Raw genomic sequence first — 23,783 nt, 5'->3', positions numbered from 1 at the left:
TAAACAGCAAAGCGGTCCAACATATGCAAAAACGCCACCATAACATACCCAATTTCCCCCCGCCCTAACTCCTAGCTACCCATATATTAGATTCCCTGCCCTTATCCTTCACTTCCATGCGTCCCTCTTACCTCCGTGACCCCACCTCCCCCTCCCCCCCCCAAGCTGCGGTCAGTTTTCCTTAAAGAAGTCGATGAACAGCTGCCACCTCCAAGCGAACTCCTTAATGCGAACTTAATTTTCTCTAGCCTAGGAAACCCTGCAACGTCACTGGCCCAAAGCCCCAACTTTGCAGGCTCTGAGTCCCTCCAGTACAGCAAAATCTGGCTCTGGGCCACCAGGAGGCAAAGGCCAAAATGTCCCGTCTCTCTCTCTCTCTCTCTCTCTCTCTCTCTCTCTCTCTCTCTCTCTCTCTCTCTCTCTCTCTCTCTCTCTCTCTCTCTCCCCCCCCCAGATCTTCCGGCACTCCAAATATTGCCACCTCTGGACTCGGAGTCACTTTTCCTTCCAGAACCACTGGCATGACATCTGAGAATCCTGCCAAAATCTCCTCAGCTTCGGCAATGGTCAAAACATATATACATGATTCGGCAGACTCCTCCCGCACTGCCCACATCTGTCCTCAACCTCCTCAAAAAACCTACTCATCTGGGCCACGTGTCCTGTGGACCACGTTGAACTGGATAAGCCTGAGCCTGGCACTCGACGAGGATGCATTTACTCTCCTCGGGGCCTTCTCCCATAGCCCGACTTCCAACTCCCTCCCAACTCTTCCTCCCACTTCCTCTTCACCTCCCCAATTGGGACCCCTTCCCACTTTCCCAGTCCATCAATTCCTTATATTTTTCTGAACCCTCCCCTTCCCAACCCCTGTTTTAGACATCACCTTATCCTGTAGTCCCCTTAGATGGAGGCAAGGGGAACTTGGAACCTGCCTCCAGACAAAATCCCGCACCTGCAAGTACCGAATTCCATTCCCACCCGGCAACTTAAACTCCTCTTCTAGTTCCTCCAGGCTCGGGAAACCTTCCTCAATGAAGAGATCCCCAAATCTCTCAATCCCTGCCCGCTGCCACCTCCTAAAGCCCCCGTTCAGCCCCTCCGGAGCAAACCGGTGATTGTCACAAATCAGTGACCACACCGACGCCCTCTCCAATCTCATGTGCTGCCTCCATTACCCAACACCCTCAGCGCTGCCACTACCACTGGGTTTGAGGAGTACCGTGCCGGTGAGAACAGTAGAGGTGCCATCAACAGAGCCTTCAGACTCGTGCCCTTGCAAGATGCCGCCTCCACTCATTCCCACACTGATTCCTCCCCCACTACCCATTTCCTAACCATCAAAATATTGAACGCCCAGTAATAATTAATAAAGTTCAGAAGGGCCAAGCCCCGCGCCCCCGCTCAAGAAGGACCTACTTCACCCTCGGGGCTTTCCTAGCCCAAATGAAACCCGAGTTTGCCACGTTCATCTTCCTAAAAAATGCCTTGTGGATGAAGACTGGGAGACACTGAAACACAAACAGCAATCTTGGGAGGACTGTCATCTTCACAGTCTGTACCCTCACCGCCAATGACAGCGGGAGCACGTCCCTACGGACGTTCCCTTTCATTTGCTCAATCAACCTGCCCAAATTTAGTTTATGAAGCTGACCCCAGTCCCTTGCCAACTGAATCTCCAGGTACCTAAAACTCTTTCCCAGCACTTTGAACGGCATCCCTCTCAATCTCCTCTCATGCCCCCTTGCCAAGATCACTCTTGCCCACATTCAGTTTGTAACCTGAGAACTGGCCAAATTCCTCCAGTATTCCCATAATTCCTGCAATTTGCTCCAAGGGGTCTGTTGTATACAGGAGTAAATCGTCCGTGTAGAGTGAGACCCTATGTTTTCCGCCGCCCCCTCACTATCCCCCGCCAAATGTTCAATGCCCTCAGCGGCATTGCCAAAGGCTCTATGGCCAGGGCAAACACTAGTGGGGTGAGTGGACACCCCTGCCTTGTCCCCCTGCACAGACTAAAATACTCTGATCGAACCCAGTTGGTCCTTACATTCGCCACCGGTGCCTGACAAAGCAACTGGACCCAATCCGCAAATCCCTGTCTGAACCTAAACCTTCCCAGGGCATCCCACAGGTACTTCCACTCTACCTGATCAAAGGCCTTTTCTGCGTCCATAGCCACCACCACCTCGACCTCGCGCCCCTCCGCAGGCATCATTATCACATTTAGGAGTCAACGAATATTGGATGTCAGGTGTCGTCCCTTCACAAATCCCGTCTCGTCCTCCCCTATTACCCCCAGAACACAATCCTCTATGTGCGTGCCCAAGATTTTTGTGAGCAATTTTGCATCTACATTCAAGAGGGAGATTGGCCTGTAGGATCCACAGCTCTCCGGATCCTTGTCACGCTTCAGGATGAGAGAAATTGATGTCTGTGATAACGTTGGGGGGAGTACTCCCAGCTCCTTGGACTCATTAAAAGCCTTGACCAGAAGCGGCCCCAGTAACCCAGAGAACTTCTTATAAAATTCCACTGGGAATCCGTCAGGTCCCGGGGCTTTACCCGATTGCATCGCCCTCAGTCCCTCTATCACCTCCCCAAGCCCAATCGGGCCCCCCAGGGCCTCCACCAGCTCCTCATTTACGTTCGGAAACTCTAGCCTTTCCAGGAATTGATTCATGCCCTCCTCCCCAACCGGGGGTTCCGACTCGAATAGCTGGCTATAAAATTCCCGGAACACTTCATTCACCGCCCCGGGCCCATCACCGTCTTTCCCTCAAATCCTTTATTTTCCCTATTTCCCTCACTACCTCCTGCTTCCTCAGCTGATGTGCCAGCATCCTGCTAGCTTTCTCCCCATGTTCATATATTGCCCCTTTTACCCTCCTCAGCTGACCCTCCGCCTTACCTGTGGAAAGAAGCCCAAACTCCATTTGAAGTCTCTGACGCTTTTTCAGGAGCTCCTCATTCGGAGACTCCACATATCTCCTGTCCACCTGTAAGATTTCTCCTACCAACCTGTCCAGCTCCACCTGTTCAGTTTTATCCCTGTGGACTCGAATCAAAATACATTCCCCTCTAATAACCGCTTTTAGTGCCTCCCAGACCACCCCAGCTGCAGTCTCTCCCATGTCATTGACCTTTATGTACCCCCGAATGGCCTCTCTCACTCGCTTACAGATCTCCTCATCCGCTAACAGCCCTGTATCTAGTCTCCACTGTGGGCACTGGGGCATTCCCGTGTCTGCCCGTAGGTCTATCCCGTGTGGTGCACGTTCTGAGATGACAATTGCTGAGTACTCCGTGTCCTCAACCCCTGCTGACGGTTTTATTTAGCACAAAGAAATCTATCCTGGAGTATGCTTTATGTACATGGGAGTAGAATTAATATTCCCTGCTCCGTGGTCTCTCAAATCTCCATAGATCCACCCCTCCCATGCGCTCCATGAACCCCCGCAGTTCCTTTGCCACTGCTGATAGCTTCCCCGATCTAGTACTCGACCGGGCCAATCCCGGGTCCAGGACGGTATTAAAGTCACTCCTCATGATCAGCCGGTGCGAGTCAAGGTCTGGGATCTTTCCCAGCACCTTTGTGATAAACGCAACATCACCCCAGTTTGGGGCATATATATTCACCAGCACCACTGTCATTCCCTCTAGCTTCCCGCTAATCATAAATCTGCCTCTCACCCTTTTATCAATCAGAATAGCCACCCCTCTTGTTTTAAAGTCCAGTCCTGAATGAAACTCTTGCCTGACCCATCCCTTCTTTAATCTAATTTGGTCTCCCAGCTTTAAGTGTGTCTCCTGTGACATAGCCACGTCCGCTTTTAACTGTCTCAGGTGTGCGAACACACGAGCTCTCTTCACCGGCCCATTCAGTCCACGAACATTCCACCTAACCAGTCTGCTTGGAGGGGCTTTTGCCCCCCTCCCCTGTCGGTCAACCATGACCATTCCTAGGCCAGCTCCTAGCCTGTGTTCCGCACCTCACTTGATCCGCCCCGGCGGCGACCGCCATCTGATCTCCATCTCCAGTCACCTAACTATCCAGCTGGCTCAGCATCTCCCCACCCTCTGGCGTCAAAAATCTTACCGACTGCCAGATTCTATCACATCTAGCAATAACACAAGCACTCAACACAGTAACAACAATCCCAAAAAGCAAACATACCATCCCCCAACGCGCAGGCAACAAGGCAAATCCCTCCCCCTTTAACCGATTCTTATCAGTCCCATCACCTTCAAACAGAATCCAACACAAAAGAAGAAACTTCAAGCAGCTTAAGCGAAATTATGCATGCAAGAATCAACCATCCTTCTTGCAGAAACTAAAACACCCCATCGCATCTTAAAAGTTCTTCCCTCTGTGATCCAGTACATAAAGCAATAAATCAAAATCAAATTACACGAGAAGAGAGGAAAGAAAAAATAAATAAAACACCAAAGCCCTTTTCTTTCCGAACATCGCAACTTAACTCACAGAATTGAAATACCGAAATTTTAAACAAGACATAGCAAATCACAGAACCATTATTCTCACCTCCCCGCCATCCTGTCCCTTCCCCCAAACTCAGACCTCCACAGTTTGAGTTTAAAAGTTGTTGCACCAGATTGCCAGGTTCTATCCCTCCCCCTTTGACCGATTCTTATCAGTCACATCACCTTCAAAGAGAATAAAACGCAATAGAAGAAGCCTCAAGCAGCTTAATCAAAATTATGCATGCAAGAATCAACCATCTTTGTTAGAGAATAAATCAAAATCAAATTACACAAGACGAGAGAAAAGAGGAAAACATTGTTTTTTTAAATCAAACACCCAAACCCTTTTCTTCCCAAACGTCGCAACTTAACTCACAGAATGAAAAGATTGAAGTTTTAAACAAGACAAAACAGAACCATTTTTCTCTCCTCCCCGCCACTCCATCCTTTCCCTCAAACTCAGCCCACCACAGTTAGAATTTAAGAGTTAGATCATGGTCTTCCATGAAAGTAACCACCTCTTCTGGATAATTAAAGTACAGTTCCCGGTTCTCGTAGGTCACCCAAAGACGCGCCAGGTATGACTGTCCAAATTTAATGTCTTTCTCAAACAGGGCCACCTTAACTTTGTTGAAACTTGCTCTCCTCTTTGTGAGTTCTGGTCCCCAGTCTTGGTACACCCGGATCTCTGATTCGTCCCACATGTACCGTTTTGTCTGCCTGGCCCACTTCATGACACGCTCCTTGTCGATGATTTGATGTAGCCTCACCACCATGGCCCTCGGGGGCTCATGACCCTGGGGCTTATGTAAGAGCACACTGTGCGCCCGGTCCACTTCCAGCGGCTTGTCAAACACATCGGCCCCGACCATCTCCTGCAACATCTTCCCCACATACGCTCCCGCATCTGATCCCTCCTTCCCCACTGGCAGCCCGACGATTCGGATATTTTGCCTGCGAGACCGGTTCTCCAAGTCTTCCACTTTATCAAGCAGTCGTTTCTGGCTGTCCAGTAGTATTCTAATTTACAAAGCCATTGCAGTGGACCCCTCCTCTCGTTCAGTCGCCAGCTCCTGCAACTTCAGAATCTCCTGTCCCAGGGTCGTCACTTTCTCCTCCAACCAGTCATCTGGGTTACATCTTCTGAACACTCCTTGCGATGCCGGGCGAACTTCTCATCCAGGTACTCGACCCATTGCTCCATCAACCAGTGAGCTGGCGTGGACACGCTTTGTCTCGTTACCATTGTGCTCGATGACCTCTGATTCTTGCTTTCACTCATCTTTTGGTTTCTCCTTTTACGACTCTTATTTGGACACGATTCCATAAATTGGGGATCATCTTTTCATCTCCCTTTGATCAACTTGTGTTGAGAAATTTTCTGAAAAATCTGGCTTAAAAGCCATTAAACACTAAGGGCGAGAGCTGCTAGATGTGCAACCGTTTACTCCATGGCCTGCACCGGAAGTCCTAATTTGCATGTCTACCCAGTGTGGGGCGTGGTCGGACACCATAATTGCTGAATATTCAGCATCCACCACCTCCGCCAGCAGCGTTTTGTCCAACACAAAGAAGTCTCTACGGGAATACACATTGTGCACATGGGAGGAGAATGAAAACTCCTTACTCCTTGGCCTCCTAAATCTCCACGGATCCACCCCCCGCCATGCGCTCCATAAACCTCCACAGCTCCTTTTCCATAGCTGATACCTTCCCAGACCTGTAACTTGACCAATCCAGCCTTGGATCCAGGACTGTGTTGAAATGTCCCCCCATAATCAGTCGATGTGAATCTAGTTCCGGGATCTTCTCCAGCACCCGTCTAACAAACTCAACATTATCCCAGTTTGGGCACATATATTTACCAATACCACGGCCATTCCCTCCAATTTCCCATTAACCATAATATATCTACCTCCCTGGGTCCACCTCTATCTTCCCCGCCTCGAATGCCACCCACTTATTGACCATGATTGCCACCCCCCTCATTTAAAGTCTAATCCCGAATGGAACCCCTGCCCAACCCATCCCTTCCTTAACCTAATCTGATCCCCCACCTTCAGATGTGTCTCCTGTAACATAGCCATGTCTGCCTTCAATTGCCTCAAGTTTGCAAACACACGGGCCCTTTTGACTGGCCCATTCAGTCCCCAAACGTTCCACGTGACCAGCCTAGTCGGGGGCATCCCGTCCCCCTCCCCTGTTGATCAACCATAGCCTCTCCTAGGCCAGTCTGCGGCCCCTGGCCCACCCTCGGGCAACTACCATCATCAACCATCCTCTTCCTTCAAATTGAAAGTCCCATCCCCATCAGCAGTCTAATCCCAACACCCCCCCCCCCCCCCCCCAACACATCGGTCTTCAGCTCACCCCCCACTTTGCATCCGTGAACTAGCCTGCCCAGCTAGCCTGGCAGCACCCGCCCATGGCGCCTAGCATCTTACCCCCCACTGGTTCTCTCCCCCCCCCCCCCCCCCCCCCCCCGCCCCGCCCCGCTCTTAGTGCAAACAGTCAAAACAAAGGCAAGAAGTGAAAACACACAGACGATCCCTCCCAAGGTCCGAACACAGAGGTCCACCCCTCCTCCCATAACAAAGCACAGTATACTGGCCTAATCCCAAGCAGAAACAAAAAAACGGAAAGAAACGAGCAAAACCCCCAAAATAAGTCCGACCAACGCAAACCCAAAGTTTTTCAAAACATAGTTCCGCTCTCCTCCGTCAAATGTCAAGGTCCTCCATCTCCTGTCAGTCTATTCTTCTTCATAAAGTCCGCTGCCTCTTCCGCCGAGCCAAAGTACAGCTCCTGGCCCCATAGGTCACCCAGAGGCGGGCCGGGTACATTAGTTTGCACTTTATGTCCTTATACAGGGCCGACTTGATCTTATTAAAGGTCGCCCTCCTCTTTGCGAGCTCTGCTTCCCGGTCTTGGCACACCCGGATCTCAACATCTTCCCAGGTACATTGCCTCGTCTGCCTGGCCTACCTCATAATGCGTCCCTTGTCCAGGAACCAATGTAATCGTACCACCATCGCCCTCGGCGGCTCACCCCCCTGGGGCTTGCACATCAGTGCCCTGTGGGCCCGATCCACCTCCCAACGATCGATCAAACGCACCTTCTCCAAGCAGCTTCTCCAACATCTTTGCCACATATACACCAGCATCCGATTCTTCAGTTACCTTCTGTAGACCCACGATCCGAATGTTCTGCCTCTGAGAACGTTTTTCGAGGTCCTCCACTTTCTCCAGCAACCTCTTCTGCTGGTCATGTAGCATCCCAATCTCTGCTGTCATTGGGGTGGACTGTTCCTCCTGCTACCCCGTCAGCTCCTCCAACCTCTGGATCGCTTATCCCTGGGCTGCCAGTCTCGTCTCCACGTGGTCAACAACCGCCTTGATCGAGTCCACCGCCCGGGCTAGGTCCTCCGCACTTGCCTTCCGCTGTTGGATGAACTTCTCATTTAAGAAGCTCACCAACTGGTCCATCGACCACTGAGCTGACGGGGTCCGACCTTGTCCACCATCTCAACGCCCGTTGTCCGCTCCTCATTCGCCATCACCACCTGGTTCGTTCTTTTGCGATTACTGCTGGATTACTGCTCCATAAACTAGGGGTCACTTTCTTCTGTTCTTACTTCTGCACCTTTCCTCTGCAAAATCCCTACAACAAACTGGCGTAAAGGCCACAAAAAGAACACCATGAGCGGGAGCTGCCAAATGTGCGACCGCTCACTCCATGGTCGCCACCGGAAATCAGCCCCTACAATTCCTTCCTCTCCACCAGAAGCTCCCTGTTCGGGGGCACCGAATACCTGCGGTCTACCTCCACTATACCCTCCAGTAACCTCTGCCTCTCCTCCCTCTCCATCTTATCCCTATGGGCCTTGCTATCACCCCCACCTTCCAACAGCGCAGAGACACATACCTCGGTGGACGACATTAGTACACAGGCTTCTGGGGCACAATCTGGTGAGAACCACACAGTTGCTGATGCACATTGAGTGGAGGCAGGAACATCCGGGGAGTCGGCAATAGGAGGTCTGTTGGATCCCAGGTTTCAGCTGAGTCCCAGTCAGATGCCGAGCCTCTGGAGAAGGTTCAATCAGAGATGATGCAGACGATAGGACAGAGCCGTGACATTCAAGAGAGGATGTCAGCGACATTCCAGCGTGTGCATAGCCGATTGGATGAGTCCCAAAGGCTTCAGTCATGGGAGATGTTACCGACCATGCCTGGCACCAAGGTCAACACTGCTAGGGTGGCGATCATAGTGGTAAATCTGGAACACGATTTCTGCATCTTGAGTGGTGGTGTCCAAGGCATGGTTCAACCTGTGACATTGCTGAGGGCCTCAGTATCATGTCCCAGTCACTGAGCTGGACAGTGCCGAGGCATTCCACAGCCAGGCCCAGTCACATGAGCATAAGAACTAGGAGCAGGAGTAGGCCATCTGGCCCTTCGAGCCTGCTCCGCCATTTAATGAGATCATGGCTGATCTTTTGTGGACTCAGCTCCACTTACCCGCCCACTCACCATAACCCTTAATCCCTTTATTCTTCAAAAAACTATCTATCTTCATTTTGAAAACATTTAATGAAGGAGCCTCAACTGCTTCACTGGGCAGGGAATGCCTTTGATTCACAGCCCTTTGGGTGAAGAAGTTCCTCCTAAACTCAGTCCTAAATCTACTTTCCCTTATTTTGAGGCTATGCCCCCTAGTTCTGTTTTCACCCGCCAATGGAAACAACCTGCCCACATCTATCCTATCTATTCCCTTCAGAATTTTATATGTTTCTATAAGACCCCTCTGCATCCTTCTAAATTCCAACGAGTACGGTCCCAGTCTACTCAACCTCTCCTCGTAATCCAACCCCTTCAGCTCTGGGATTAACCTAGTGAATCTCCTCTGCACGCCCTCCAGTGTCAGTATGTCCTTTCTCAGGTAAGGAGACCAAAACTGAACATAATACTCCAGGTGTGGCCTCACTAACGCCCAGTACAGTTGCAGCATAACCTCCCTAGTCTTAAACTCCATCCCTCTAGCAATGAAGGACAAAACTCCATTTGCCGCCTGAATCACCTGTTGCACTTGTAAACCAACCTTCTGTGACTCATGCACTAGCACACCAAAGTCTCTCTGCACAGCAACATGTTTTAATATTTTATCACTTAAATAATAATCCCTTTTGCTGTTAATCCTACCAAAATGGATAACCTCACATTTATCAACATTGTATTCCATCTGCCAGACCCTAGCCCATTCACTTAACCTATCCAAATCCCTCTGAGACTTCCAGCATTCACTGCACTTTTTGCTTTACCACTCATCTTAGTGTCATCTGCAAACTTGGACACATTGCCCTTGGTCCCCAACTCCAAATCATCTATATAAATTGTGAACAATTGGACTTCCGGTGACGACCATGGAGGAGTAGGTCGCACATTCGATAGCTCCTGCCTGAAACGGACTTTCGGACCTTTTCTCCTGACTTTTCATGACTTTAAGGAATAGATCAGTGTAGTGGACAATATTAAGAAGGATTTCCTCTCCAATGCACAGGTAATTGGTCTAGAAGTGGCCGTGTGAAAAGACTCAGCTCTGATACAGTGAAGCAGTCGGAGCTGGTACTGCGGTGCAGCATGGCGGAGGGTCAGGACCAGGGAGCGGTGGCTCAGTGGTCTAAGGAGCAGCAGATGAAGTTCTTTAAGGACTGTTTCGCTGAGCTGAAAAAGGAAATGCTGGACCCGATCAAGGCTGCGATCGATCAAGTGGTTTTGAACCAGGCGGCCCAAGGGAAAGCGATACAAGAAATTGAGCTAAAGTTGTCCAGCCAGGAGGACTATCTAACCGTGCTGGAGCACAAGGTGGAGGTGTTGGATGAGTGCCACAAGAGAATGCAGGAGAAGTTGGAGGACCTGGAGAACAGGTCCAGGAGGCAGAACTTAAGGATCATTGGCCTCCCTGAAGGAATTGAGGGGTCGAATGCGGGAGCATATGTGGCGAGCATGTTGGAGACACTGATGGGGCCTGGGGCGTTTTCTTGGCGCGCATCGAGCCCTCGCAAAGAAGCCTAAGGCAAATGATCCGCCGAGGGCCATGGTGGTGCGTTTCTACCGCTTTTCTGACAAAGAATTCGTCTTGTGGTGGGTCAAGAAGGAGCGGAGTGGCAGATGGGAGAATAGCGAGGTGCGCATCTACCTGGACCTGGGGGTGGAGCTGGCCAACAGGCATGCTGAGTTTAACCAGGTGAAGACGATCCTCTTCAAGAAGGGGGTGAAATTCGGGATGCTGTATCCAGGGCGGTTGTGGGTTACTCACAAAGACCGGCACTTTTACTTTGAGGCACCGGACGATGTGTGGTCTTTTATTAAAGGAAATAAGCTGGAAGCGTCTTAAAGGACACTTCAGTCTTGAAGGAGTTATGTGGCGGCGGTTTGTAATTTTTGTAATTCTTGCATCGGTTCAAATAAGACTGTATATGGTTCTGGGTTAAGTATTGGGCTGGGGTGGTGGCCTGAGGGTGCTTTGTTTTTACAGAGATTGGATGTGGAGGGGGGAGGGGAGCCCTGAAGTTGGTGCTATTCTGTGGGAGGTTGGGACTGGTTTCAAGTGATTGTTTCTGCATTGGTTTATGTTAATTTCTTTTACTGGAGGTTGTTTACTTACTGGGGACTGCGATGTTTTTAAATGGTTTATGCATGTCGGGAGAGGGGTTCGAACAATAGGGAGCCAGACTGTTTGGCACCAAGGGCGGGGGCTGTCGGGGTCAGCATGGGTCAGCTGACTCTCGGAAGCGTGGTGGGGGATGCACATGTGCTAAAATGGTGCTTGACCTGGGGGATTAGGTTTTGGGGACTGTTGGAGGGGGGGAACGATTATCGGGGAACAAAAGGGAGGTCGGGCGGTTCTGCTTGGGGGGGAGCTCGGGGAAGCTGGGGGCGCAGGCTCTGGGCTGGCCAAAAAAAGGTTATGGCTAGTCGGCAGGGGGGAGGAGGGGTGGCGGGAGGGGGTGGTTGGCAGCCCCCGTCCAAGCTGATTATGTGGAATGTGAGGATTTTGAATGGGCAGGTCAAAAGGGCTCGCGTTTTCACGCATTTAAAGGGGCTGAGGGCAGACGTAGCAATGCTTCAGGAGACGCATCTAAAGATTATTGATCAGACTTGATTGAGAAAGGGGTGGGTTTGTCAGGTGTTTCACTCTGGGCAGGACTCAAACACCGGGGGGGGGGGTGTAGTGATATTGATCAGCAAGCAAGTGGCGTTTGAGGCTGGAAGAATTGTAGCAGACAAGGGGGGTGGGGTAGATATATAATGGTGAGTGGGAAGCTGGAGGGTGTACCGGTGGTGCTTGTAAACGTATACGCTCCGAACTGGGACGATGTGGGATTTATGAGACGGGTGGTAGGCAAGATCCTGGACCTAGAGTCTCATGGCTTGATTGTGGGTGGAGACTTTAAAACGGTTATTGATCCCGATTTGGACTGGTCAAAATCCAGGACTGGAAGAAGGCCAACCACGGTGAAGGAGTTGAGGGGATTTATGGAGCAGATGGAGGGAGGGCAGGGGTGGGGTGGGTAGACCCGTGGAGATTCGAACAGCCGAGGGCGAAGAAGTTTTCGTTTTTTTTCTCGTGTCCATAAAGTTTACTCTCGCATTAATTGTTTTGTTCTCAGCAGGGTGCTAATTCCTAAGGTGGCAGGGACAGAATAATTGGCGACTGCAGTCTCTGATCATGCCCCGCATTGGGTGGATTAGCGGTTGAGTAAGGAGAGAGGGCAGTGCCTGCTCTGGAGACTGGATGTGGGGTTGTTAGCGGACGAAGCGGTTTGCGGGCAGGTGAATAAGTCCATTCAGAATTACCTGGATACAAACGATATGGGTGAGGTATCAGCAACGGGAGTTTGGGAGGCTCTGAAAGCAGTTGTAAGAAGAGAACTAATTTTGATTCGGTCCCATAGAGAAAAGGTGGAACGAGCAGAGAGGGACAGATTAGTGGAGGAGATACTTTGAATGGATAGGAGATATTTGGAGGCCCCGGACCCGGGGAGTTGTTGACCACGGGGAACGAGGTGGAGAAGTTGAGGAGGGCAAGGGGGGCGGTCTACAAATATGGGGAAAAGGCAAGCAGGATGTTGGTGCACCAGCTTAGGAAGAGAGAAGTGGCCAGGGAGTTTGGGGGAGTAAGGAATAGAGAGGGCGACATGGTATTGGAACCAGCGGGGGTGAACAACGCTTTAAAATAATTTTATAATAAATTATATGAGTCGGAACCCCCGCCTGGTATAGAAGGGATGAGGCGATTCCTCGATCAGTTGAGGTTCCCGAGGGTGGAGGAGGACCTGGTCGAGGGACTGGGGGCCCCGATTGAAGCAGAGGAAATTGTTAAAGGACTGGAGGGCATGCAGTCGGGCAAGGCTCCGGGACCGGACGGTGACCCGGTAGAAATCTATAAGACGTTCTCAGAGGTGTTGTGCCCACTGCTGATGAGGACCTTTAATGAGGCTAAAGAGAGGGGAATCCTCTCCCCAACGATGTCGCAGGCCTTGATTTCACTCATCCTTAAACGAGAAAAGGACCCAGAGCAATGTGGGTCAAATAGACTGATCTCGCGTTTGAACGTAGATGCCAAGCTGCTGGCTAAGAGTTTGGCCAGTAGGATAGAAGATGTGTCCCGGGGGTGATAAGGGTAGACAGCTCAATGCCAACGTTCGGAGGCTTTTGAATGTAATTATGATGCCCTTAGAAGGAGAGGAGGCGGAGGTGGTGGTTGCAATGGACGCGGAGAAGGCTTTTGGTCAGGTGGAGTGGGAAGGTTTGGGGAGGGCTTAATCGACTGGGTGCGATAGCTCTACCAGGCGCCGGTAGCGAGTGTGCGCACGAACCGGCTGAGGTCGGGGTGCTTTAAGCTACACTGAGGGACGAAGCAGAGGTGCCCCCTCACCCCGTTGCTGTTCGCTCTGGCTATAGAGCTGTTGGCCATGGCACTCAGAGCATCAAGGAAGTGGCAGGGGCTGGTTCGGTTGGGGGGGGGGGGGGGGGGGGTGAGCACCGGGTTTCGCTGTACGCGGACGATCTGCTCTTGTACGTCGCGGACCCGGTGGAGGGGATGGGGGAGGTTATGCAGATCTTGGGGGAATTTGGCAGGTTCTCGGGGTACAAATTGAACATGGGAAAAAGTGAATTGTTCCTGATCCAGGCAAGGGGGCAGGAGAGGAGACTGAAGTAGCTGCCACTCAGGATGGTAGAGAGGAGCTTTCGCTACCTGGGAATACAGGTGGCTCAGAAATGGGAGGCATTACACAAGCTCAACCGAACCCAGCTGGTGGAGCAAATGGAGGGGGACTTTAAAAGATGGAATATGCTCCCGCTATCGCTGGCGGGGAGGGTACAGACTGTGAAAATGACGATGCTCCCCAGATTTTTGTTTGTTTTCCAGTGCCTCCCCATCTTCATCCATAAGGCCTTTTTCAAGCGGGTGAATAAGGTTATTTCAGGCTTTGTGTGGGCGAATAAAACTCCGCGGGTGAAGAAAATGTTGTTGGAGCGCGGTCGGGGGGAGGGTGGGTTGGCACTGCCGAACTTCTGCAGCTACTACTGGGCGGCGAATATAGTGATGATTAGGAAGGTGGTAATGGGGAGGGGTTGGCATGGGTACGGATGGAGGCGGTGTTGTGTAAAGACACCAGTCTGGGAACAGTGGTAACAGCATCTCTGCCGTTCCCGTCGGCCCCTTACTCCACTAGCCCGGTGGTGGTGGCGGCATTGAGGTCCTGGGGGCAATGGAGGAGGTATAAGAAGGTGGAGGGAGAGTCAGTCTGGACCCCGATTTGCAATAACCACAGGTTCGCGCCGGGCAGGATAGGTGGCGGGTTCTGAAGTTGGCAGAGGGCAGGAATTAGACGGATGGGAGATCTATTCATAGATGGAAGTTTTCCCAGTCTGAAGGCAAGTTCAAGGTGCCGCCGGGGAATGGTTTCAGATATTTACAAGTCCGGGACTTTCTGACGAAACAGGTGTTGGCTTTCCCGCTGATCCCGCCATGGGGATACAGGACAGAGTAGTGTCCGGTACCTGGGTGGCGGGAGGGGAAAGTGTCGGATATCCATCAGGAGTTGTTGGAGGCGGAGGAGACCCCGGTGGAGGAACAGAAAGGCAAGTGGGAGGAGGAGCTAGGTGGGGAGTGAAAGGCGGGTCTGTGGGCGGATGCCCTAAGCAGGGTTAATTCCTCCTCATCATGTGCCAGGCTCAGTCTAATACAGTTTCAGGTGGTACACCAGGCACACATGACGGTGGCGAGGGTGAGCAAGTTTTTCAGAGTAAAAGATAGATGTGTGAGGTGTGCCAGATGCCCAGCAAACCATGTCCATATGTTTTGGGCATTCCCGAAGCTTGGAGGGTTCTGGCAGGGGTTTGCCAAGGCAATGTCCAAGGTGCTAGGTACGCGGGTGGTGCCGAGTCTAGAGATAGCGATCTTTGGAGTGTCAGAAGACCCGGCAGTTCAGGGAGAGAAAGAGGCCGAGTTCTGGCCTTTGCCTCCCTGGTAGCCCGGAGACGGATCCTTTTAATGCGGAGGGACTCGAAGCCCCCGAGTGTGGAGACTTGGGTCAGTGACATGGCTGGGTTTCTGAAGCTGGAGAAAATAAAGTTTGCCTTCAGAGGGTCAATGCTGGAGTTCTCCCGGAGGTGGCAGCTGTTCGTCGACTTTCCCGGGGAAAATTAATATGTCAGCAGAAGCAGTATTCTGAAGGGTTGGGGGGTGGGTAGGTGCAATATGGTTAAGGGATGTACAGAAGGGGTTGGGTGGGAAATGTCTAGTTTACCATGTTGATGTTTATGTTATTATTGTTATAAAAATTTTGCAAATGCTTCAATAAAAATATTTATTAAAAAAAAAATAATAATTCTGGGCCCAACCCTGATCTCTGAGGGACACCACTAGCTACTGGTTGCCAACCAGAGAAATACCCACAGAGGAGCATCGCTGAGGGTGTCGACACCATAGTGCAGACTGTGGGGAGCCACCAGGACTGGCAAAGCCAGGTGACTCAAAGGCCTCTGGATTTCACTCCAGCGCCTCCTCCGTCCAGTGGACACCCCCAAGGCCCTACAAGCACTGTCAGGGAGTAATAAGCACTGGAGGCCAACCTAGGGCCTCTGGTGGGACAGACAGGCTGCAGCTTATGGGTCTCCGCAATATATGTAAAGATGGCTTGAAGGCCGCACAGATGCAAAGCCCCTCATCGCCCCCTCCCCTCCTCCACCCGTTGCAGGGACGACCTCCGACCTTGAACTCGTCAGCCCCCCGACCAAGCCCAAACACTCTGAGGAGTCTCCCCTTCCCCCCCCACCCTGAGCACTGGGTCAACAGCTCTGATGCCCTTGAGCTACATGCTGGAAAATGGAAATGGGTGCTCACCTCCTCACTTCCCCTCAGCAGCCATTGCAGCAACTTCATAGTTTTAAAAAGGAGTGCTAAACGATGCCCGTGTGATTTCATGCTGTGGAACTAGTTAATTCCTGGTAGGCCACTGCATTTGACTTCAATCTTGCTAATGAGATTGAAATGAATGCAAATGAGGATTAATGATATGCTCGCTGTTTTTGTGCGAGATCCAGAACTCGCCATCGGTAGCGAGCCGGGTCAATTGCAAACTGGTACCCACCTGGCGTGAATCTTGATTTTGTCGCCCAGATCTACAGCGGGCGCAATGTGGTGGTTTAATCATGCCCATTATCAATTAGTTGCTGCTAATTGTTTACTTTTTCCTTTGCAGAACAAATGGCAATACAAACTTCTGTCTGTGATTGTGCATGAGGGCAGTGGAACCTTTGGGCATTATTATGCTTATGTAAGGAACGTTCAAGAAATGGACTGGTACTACATGAATGATGAAATTGTTCAGAGAGTAAGTACTGGTATAATTAAGATGCAGAACCAAAATTATAATCCCATCACCCAGATTATAGACCTGTCTAGTTTGCTTGAGGCTGGTTATTTGTACACCATGCCTGACTATTTGAAGTACAGTCTGCCATCAGGTGAACTCCTTCGTAAACCCATTCATTTGTTCTCTGTTTAGTTGCTGACTAGTATGTAGCTGACAGCATTGTGGTACAGTGGTTAGCACTGCTGCCTCACTGCGCTGAGGACCCGGTTCGATCCCGGCCCCAGGTCACTGTCCGTGTGGAGTTTGCACATTCTCCCCGTGTCTGCGTGGGTCTCATTCCCACAACCCAAAAAGATGTGCAGGGTAGGTGGATTGGTCACGCTAACTTGCCCCTGAATTGGAAAAAAATAGTTGGGTACTCTAAATTTATATTAAACAAATAGTATGTCGCTGACACCATTGAGCTGTGTTTCGGTGAGCTCGAGAGAGAGAGAGAGAGAGACAGAGACAGAGACAGAGACAGAGTGGATACAGACAGGTTGACATGTTTGTTGACTTGCTGTGCAGATGCAAACTGCTATTTCAAGTTTGGAGAATAGATCAAAAGTCCAACGATAATTTGTGAAGACGAAAACAAAGAGGGAACAATGGAAAGGAGGGGACGAGGGATTGTCTTTCACGGGGATCAGGTGAAGCAATGGTGGCAAATGTAACAGCCAGTATTGTGAGGCAGATAATTTATTAATATACCATAGCCTGAATTTTCCAGCTGGGAAGTGCTTGGTGTCCGCCATCCTGAGAGTTGACAGGGAATGCAACCTTTGACTCCAGCAGGCAAGCTGCCATTTTACGCTCATGTGAGGATTGATTGGCAGCAGGGTAGACTTCCATCTGCGCTTGGACAGTAGTCCCCCCTTTTGAGGGGCTGTCGGCCACTCTGACTTTCTGGCAGCTCTCTAGCCCCTCTCAGCACAGCATTGCAGTGGCCAAAAGAGGTACTGCAGCGCTGTGCCTGCGCCTAGAGTTCTGGGACTGCAATTCAGTAAGTACCAGGGGTGGTAAAATGGCGGATGTCCTGGAAGGGTTTGGGAGGGGTGATCTCAGGATGGGGGAGAGGGAGGGCCAGAGCTCCCAGGTCCCTGAGAGGGGAGGACATCCCAAATCTGATGGGGCCTTCAGATTGAGGTGTGCCCCACCCCCCCCCCCCCCCCCCCCCCTCCCCGACTTCTTGCCAGGATTGAGAAAGTTCACTTTTTCGTTTTGGTACCCTGATCTAACTGGCCCCCACCAGCCTATACATTGTGGCATGGCTGGAAAAAGTCCTTTAGTAGCTGTTAAATGGCACTCAAAGGCCTTAATAGTGGCATGGGCAGGCTTTCTGTCCCAGGACCCTACCGTGAAATAGCATCTGGGTTGGGGCGGGCGGAATCCCGGAAGTAATCCAGTCCATGCAATTCTATGCTAACCCCAACCCTCCCCTCCTGGCTTGGAACCTGCCTGGCCAAAGAGTAAAATTCTCGCCCAAGTTATTTCAGCTAAAAGAATAAAATGTATTTTCTGCGATAATTTTTCCTCCTATTGATTCATCTTAATGTGCAGAATTTAAACACCAGGTTAAAGTCCAACAGGTTTGTTTCAAACCACTAGCTTTCGGAGTACAGCTCCTTCTTCAGGTGAATGATGAGGCGGGTTCCAGAAACATATATATAGACCAAGTCAAAGATGCAAGATAATACTTTGAATGCAAGTCTTTGCAGGTAATTAAGTCTTTACAGGTCCAGATGGAGCAACTGGAGAGAGGGATAATCACAGGTTAAAGAGGTGTGAATTGTCTCCAGCCAGGACAGTTCGTAGGATTTTGCAAGTCCAGGCCAGATGGGGGGGGGGGGGAGAATGTAATGCGACATGAATTCAAGGTCCCAGTTGAGGCCGTACTTGTGTGCAGAACTTAGCTACAAGTTTCTGCTCGCGTGTCCTGAAGGCCGCTTACCCGGAGATCAGAGGCTGAATGCCCTTGACTGCTGAAGTGTTCCCCGACTGGAAGGGAACGTTCCTGCCTGCCAATTGTTGCGCGATGTCCGTTCATCCGTTGTTGCAGCGTGTGTATAGTCTCGCCAATGTACCACGCTTCAGGACATCCATTTCCTGCAGTGTATGAGGACGACAACATTGGCAGAGTCACACAAGAATGTACCACGTACCTGGTGGGTGGTGTTCTCGCGTGTATGGTGGTACCCATGTCGATGATCTGGCATGTTTTGCAGAGATTGCCATGGTATGGTTGTGTGGTAGTGTGGTCGCTGTTCTGAAGGCTGGGTGGTTTGCTGTAAACAATGGTCTCTTTGAGGTTGCGCACCCTTCCAGTTGGGGAACACTTCAGCAGTCAAGGGCATTCAGCCTCTGATCTCCGGGTAAGCGATCTCCAAGGCAGCCTTCAGGACACGCGACAATGCAGAATCGCCGAGCAGAAACTTGTAGCCAAGTTCCGCACAGACGAGGAGGAACGTAACAGACATCTACAGACGTTGAAAGATGAGTATAGCCTCAACCGGGTCCCTGGACTTGCAAAATCCTACCAACTGTCCTGGCTTGAGACAATTCACACCTCTTTAACCTGTGATTATCTCTCTCTCCAGTTGCTCCGTCTGGACCTGTAAAGACTCGCATTCAAAGTATCATCTTCTTTGATTTTTGTCTATATATATGTTTCTGGAACCCACCTCTTCATTCACTTGAGGGAGGAGCTGTGCTTCGAAAGCTAGTGATTTGAAGCAAACCTGTTGGACATAAACCTGGTGCTGTAAGAATTCTTACTGTGCTCACCCCAGTCCAACGCCGGCATCTCCACATCATTTTAATGTGCACTGTGAAAACTACACATCTTTATTTATCTTTATCTTTTAACTTGAAATCATCACAATTATGGTTATTTAAAAACTCTGACAACATCCTATATTGTTCTTCACCTGTGTAAGTGTGTAAGACTTCTTACTGTTTAAGTGTGAATCATGATTTTATTGGTTTTCGTTATGAGTTTCTGCTGATGGCTTCCAATAAGTAATGGTGGCACAGGTGTGGATCTATTTTGTTTCACAACTGCTGCAAAAGGGTAAAACATAACTAGAAGCCATGGAATATATTCCCAACGTAGCCAAGTGGGGTTTCAGCCCCAGAACGGTCTTTTCACTGTGTGGCCTCAGCCCCAGGACAATCACTCCTCAGACAGACTTGTAACTCTTACTCCAGGACAATCTTTCCCTTCTCTAGCCTAGATAGGCTAAAGAAGCGTTTACCTACCTTGAAATCATTGATGAGGTGACGTTCTCCAAGTGCATCTCACTTATCTGCGGTCGGAAAAGGGCGGCACAGTAGTGCAGTGGTTAGCACTGCTGCCTCACGGTGCCAGGGACCCGGGTTCGATCCTGTGTGTGGAGTTTGCACGTTGCCCAAGGAATAAGGAAGTCAACGTGAACATTTCAAGGCCTCTCAAGAATGGATTAACTTGCTGTAATGCTGTTCTTCCTGGATTTTCAGATTGTGAAAGTTAATTTAAATTATGAATATTGTTTATCTCTGCTCTCATAGGCAACATGGAAAGATGTTGAAAATACATTTGGATCATCCAGCAGCTCCGCAAGACTTTGGTATGAATTTGAAATGTAAGATTATTGCAATACATCCGTTAACTTTCGTCGCGATTCAACAACTGCGCTGCACTGGGAAAGCAGCTTGCGGCAGCGCAGCGTGGCCGTTGAAAGCTGGGAGACTCTGCTCCCAGGATCTACCCGGCTCGCAACGTCTCGCAAGATTCAACTTTTTATCAAATCTGCAAATTAGAGCGAGGCAGTAAATCTAATTCTAATGTGCAGCTTCCCAAAGTACCGGAGGCTTTGGGATTCAACCTCTTTACCTCAGAGACTTCAGGCGAGCGCCAGTCAGTACCGGTCTCCACAAACGGGGACCAGACGGAACGTCACTCATGGGGGTTCCAAGGAGATCAGACGGCCCCAGCTTCATGCTCTTTGGGCAGGGTGGTGCCCTGGCACTGATGGTGCCATCTGGGCACCCAGGCAGTGCCACCTGGGTGCCAGCCCAGCACTGCAGAGGCACCCAGGTGGCACTGCCAGTTGGCATTGGCACTGCCAGGGTGCCATGTTGGCATTACCAAGGTGCCAAGCTGGCATTTTCTGCATGCCCACAATCAAACCGGGGTTGCCCAGCATGGGTGTTGGGGCGGGGGTTGGGTACTGGGGACCCTTCCATATGGCATTCGGGCTGGGAGGAAGATCAGGGATTGTTTTGGGCACCTCAGAGTTCGGGACGCCGTTTAAAAATGGTATCCCAATCTCTCACTACAATGTGGAGCTCTGGCTAGCGGAGCTCTCCACTGTACAAAATGGGGCCATGTGCGGCCTCGGCCGCGTGTTTCCCTGTTCTAGCCCCTTCAATAGCTATGTGTTTCTCGGCACTACAAATGCTGGGAAACACACAACTAAACGCGCTCGCGAGGGGACTTTGTTCCATTTTGGGAGAATCACACCTTTTCTTTAATGTATGGGGGAATGAATGCCAAACTTAATTGTAATACTAAATTGATCACATTTCAGATTTTTCTGGGCAAGAATGTATCGTGACATCCCAGGTGTCACCTGGGCACCTTGGCAATGCCAGCCTGGCAGTGCCACCTGGGCACCCTATCAGTGCCTGGGTCGCACTACCAGGGTGTTGGGTTGGCAGTGCGAGGGTGCCCAGATGGCATCTGGGGTGTCAGGATACCACCCTGCACAGAGCCCGACCACCCTGGAGCCCCCGATTGCCTGGTGCCAGTCCATGTTTGGTTCACATTGGTGGGGACCAATGGCAACCGTGCTCGCTCGTTGTCTCCGAGGCACAGTGTTTAGATACCTAATGGATCATTTAAAAATGCTGATCTGGTTCTCGCCCAGCAAGGACGAGGCCTGGTTGAATGTTGCGAGATGTCTCAAGTTTTGCAAATTGCGAGATTCAACGGCCCCATCGCATCACCAAGTCAGCCGCGTGCAGGCTGGTAAATCATGCCCACTGTTTATATTAAACTGACGTTTCTAAATAACTTAGCAATTAGGCTGCAGCTGTTTTATAGTTAGCCTCTTAAGGTGCTAGATCGAATTTCATTTATTATTATTTATTCATTTTTGTTGCAACAATTTACTTGGTAATTTAAACCTATTGAAAGAGGTCTACGGCACAATTCTACCACCGGGTGCACCATGTGAATCACAGGAGAGGCCCAAATCGGGCTTTGCGCTGGGTGCAAAAACCTGCGCGAACCACTCGACTCTTGGCACCTGGCACGATCTGGATCACGCTGTCATTGGGCATGATCCATTCATTTAAATATGCACGGCCAGCTGGGCACCCGGGAGTCACTGGCCGCACCAGTGAGGGTTAAATCGAGCGTCAATTATTGCTGGTCTCCACAAGCGAAGACGAGGGGAAATGGACAGCCGGGATTCTCGGAAGCCATTGGAGATCCCCGGGTGGTCAGGGACAGGGCAGTCCCCCGGCACACTGGCAATGACAACTAGGCACCCTGGCAGTGTTGCCAGGCTGCCCGGTTGGTGGTGCCAGTGGAATTGCCCAGGTGCCAGGCTTGCAATGTCATGGTGCCCAGTTGTCAGATTGGCACTGCCAAGTGTCGCTACCTGAGGAGGTTATGAAGAGCGGGGGGGATTGAAGGGGGTGTATGAAGGGACATCATAAAAGGGCCTCATAAAGGTTGGGAGGATGAAGAGGGGTCCTGAAAAGGTGGGGGGCCTGAAGAGCAGGGGCCTCAACGACCATAGCGGTGTCCCCACTTGCGGGGGGGGGAGGTAATGTCCATATCTGCGAGGGGTGGCATTGCCCATGGGTGAGGATTGTGAGGGGCCCTCAAGCTCACTTAGCGATCAGGACACCCTCTCAAAATGAAAAAGGGACTGATTTTATGCATTTTGGGTGCATCGAGCAGGGTCTTTGTCAACACCGAGAATGACCCCACTATCAAACGGGGCTCCTGCTTTTTTTGGCCTTGTTTTGGAACGCACCTAGGCCGCACTTGCCTCACATACTGTACTGGAGCTCCGGTCTCTTGACCTCCCTCGGACACCACACTGTGGCCTCCGGAGGCCCCCCCCCCCACTGCCCCAACACCTCTTGGGCAAGGAAAACCTGGCACCCAGGTACCTTGGTGCTGCCAGTCTGGTACCCTGGCAGTACTGCCTGGGCACTCTGGCTGTGCCAGAGTGGCACTGCCAGGGTAACAGGGCCAATGTGTCAGGGTAACAGTGCAAGGTTTCTGGGTGTCAACGGGAGTGCAGGGTATTGCCCTGCGTAAGCCCGACCATCCTCATCGTCCGATAGCCCTGGAGATTTCCCAGGTGCCTTTATGCCTGGTCCAAATATGTGGGAATCAGTGCTAAATGGCGCCCTGGCGAGGTCTCCCAGGCATGAGTATTCATTCCTGGCCTCGGGTGAATCCAGCGTAGACTTATTTAAAAGAACCTAATGGCTCACTTAAATATGTTAATCTGGATCTCACCAGCAAGGGCAAGATTCAGATTGCGACGTCTCACATGATCTCATTAGATCTCGAGAGACGTTTCGAGCGTTGAGAGGCCTATCGTGAAATTTAATGGCCTCGCTGCGTCATCGAGTTGGGCGTGATGAGGCCATTCGTGCCCACAATGTGAGTTAGACCGGGAAGAAACTCCCCAAGGCCCAAAAAACGACTTAAGTGTGGGTGACTACCGTGTGGGTCGCACCCATAAAGGCAGTGGGGAAACACCCTGCCAAACACGCCCAAAATTACATTTGGACGTTTTCTGATTGAATCGCGGTTCTAATGTTGCAATAACTTATTGATTTTTGAAGACTGCAAGAGAAATAACTGAGGACTCTGATAATCCCTGTATCTGAAATAGTTAACTGAAAGGATGCCAGCATGATGCCACCAGCTGGGCTGGTTTAGCACACAGCTAAATCACTGGCTTTGAAAGCAGACCAAGGCAGGCCAGTAGCACGGTTCAATTCCTGTACCAGCCTTCCCAAACAGGTGCCGGAATGTGGCGACTAGGGGCTTTTCACAGTAACTTAATTTGAAGCCTACTTGTGACAATAAGCTATTTTCATTTACTGGGGCTGTTTAGCACAGGGCTAAATCGCTGGCTTTGAAAGCAGGCCAGCAGCACGGTTCGATTCCCGTAACAGCCTCCTCAAACAGGTGCCGGAAAGTGGCGACTAGGGGCTTTTCACAGTAACTTCATTTGAAGCCTACTCGTGACAATAAGCGATTTTCATTTCATTTCATTTCATTTTTCACCATGAAAAACATCTGCTCCTCATGCCCCCCCCCCCCCCCCCCCCCCCCCCAATCAGCATTCTGCTTAGGCC

At 50.8% G+C, this 23,783-nt stretch overlaps 1 protein-coding gene across 6 annotated transcripts in view; it reads left to right on the top strand.

The window, feature by feature from the left end:
- LOC119976425 (ubl carboxyl-terminal hydrolase 18-like) overlaps positions 1–23,783 on the top strand; it is a 129,597-nt gene that overhangs the window by 98,027 nt on the left and 7,787 nt on the right. For 4 of the 6 annotated variants that reach the window (XM_038816954.1, XM_038816953.1, XM_038816958.1 and 1 more), the window contains 2 exons: positions 16,260–16,391; positions 19,959–20,032. In XM_038816954.1, coding sequence (XP_038672882.1) covers positions 16,260–16,391; positions 19,959–20,032 — 206 coding nt within the window. The remainder of the gene's footprint in view (positions 1–16,259; positions 16,392–19,958; positions 20,033–23,783) is intronic. The other 2 variants (XM_038816956.1, XM_038816955.1) reach the window with 1 other exon arrangement.

Source organism: Scyliorhinus canicula, chromosome 13 (assembly GCF_902713615.1).
Source record: "Scyliorhinus canicula chromosome 13, sScyCan1.1, whole genome shotgun sequence".
Lineage (NCBI taxonomy): Eukaryota > Metazoa > Chordata > Chondrichthyes > Carcharhiniformes > Scyliorhinidae > Scyliorhinus > Scyliorhinus canicula.
The sequence above is the reverse complement of the archived record's forward strand: the minus strand, read 5'-3'. Positions and strand labels throughout refer to the sequence as shown.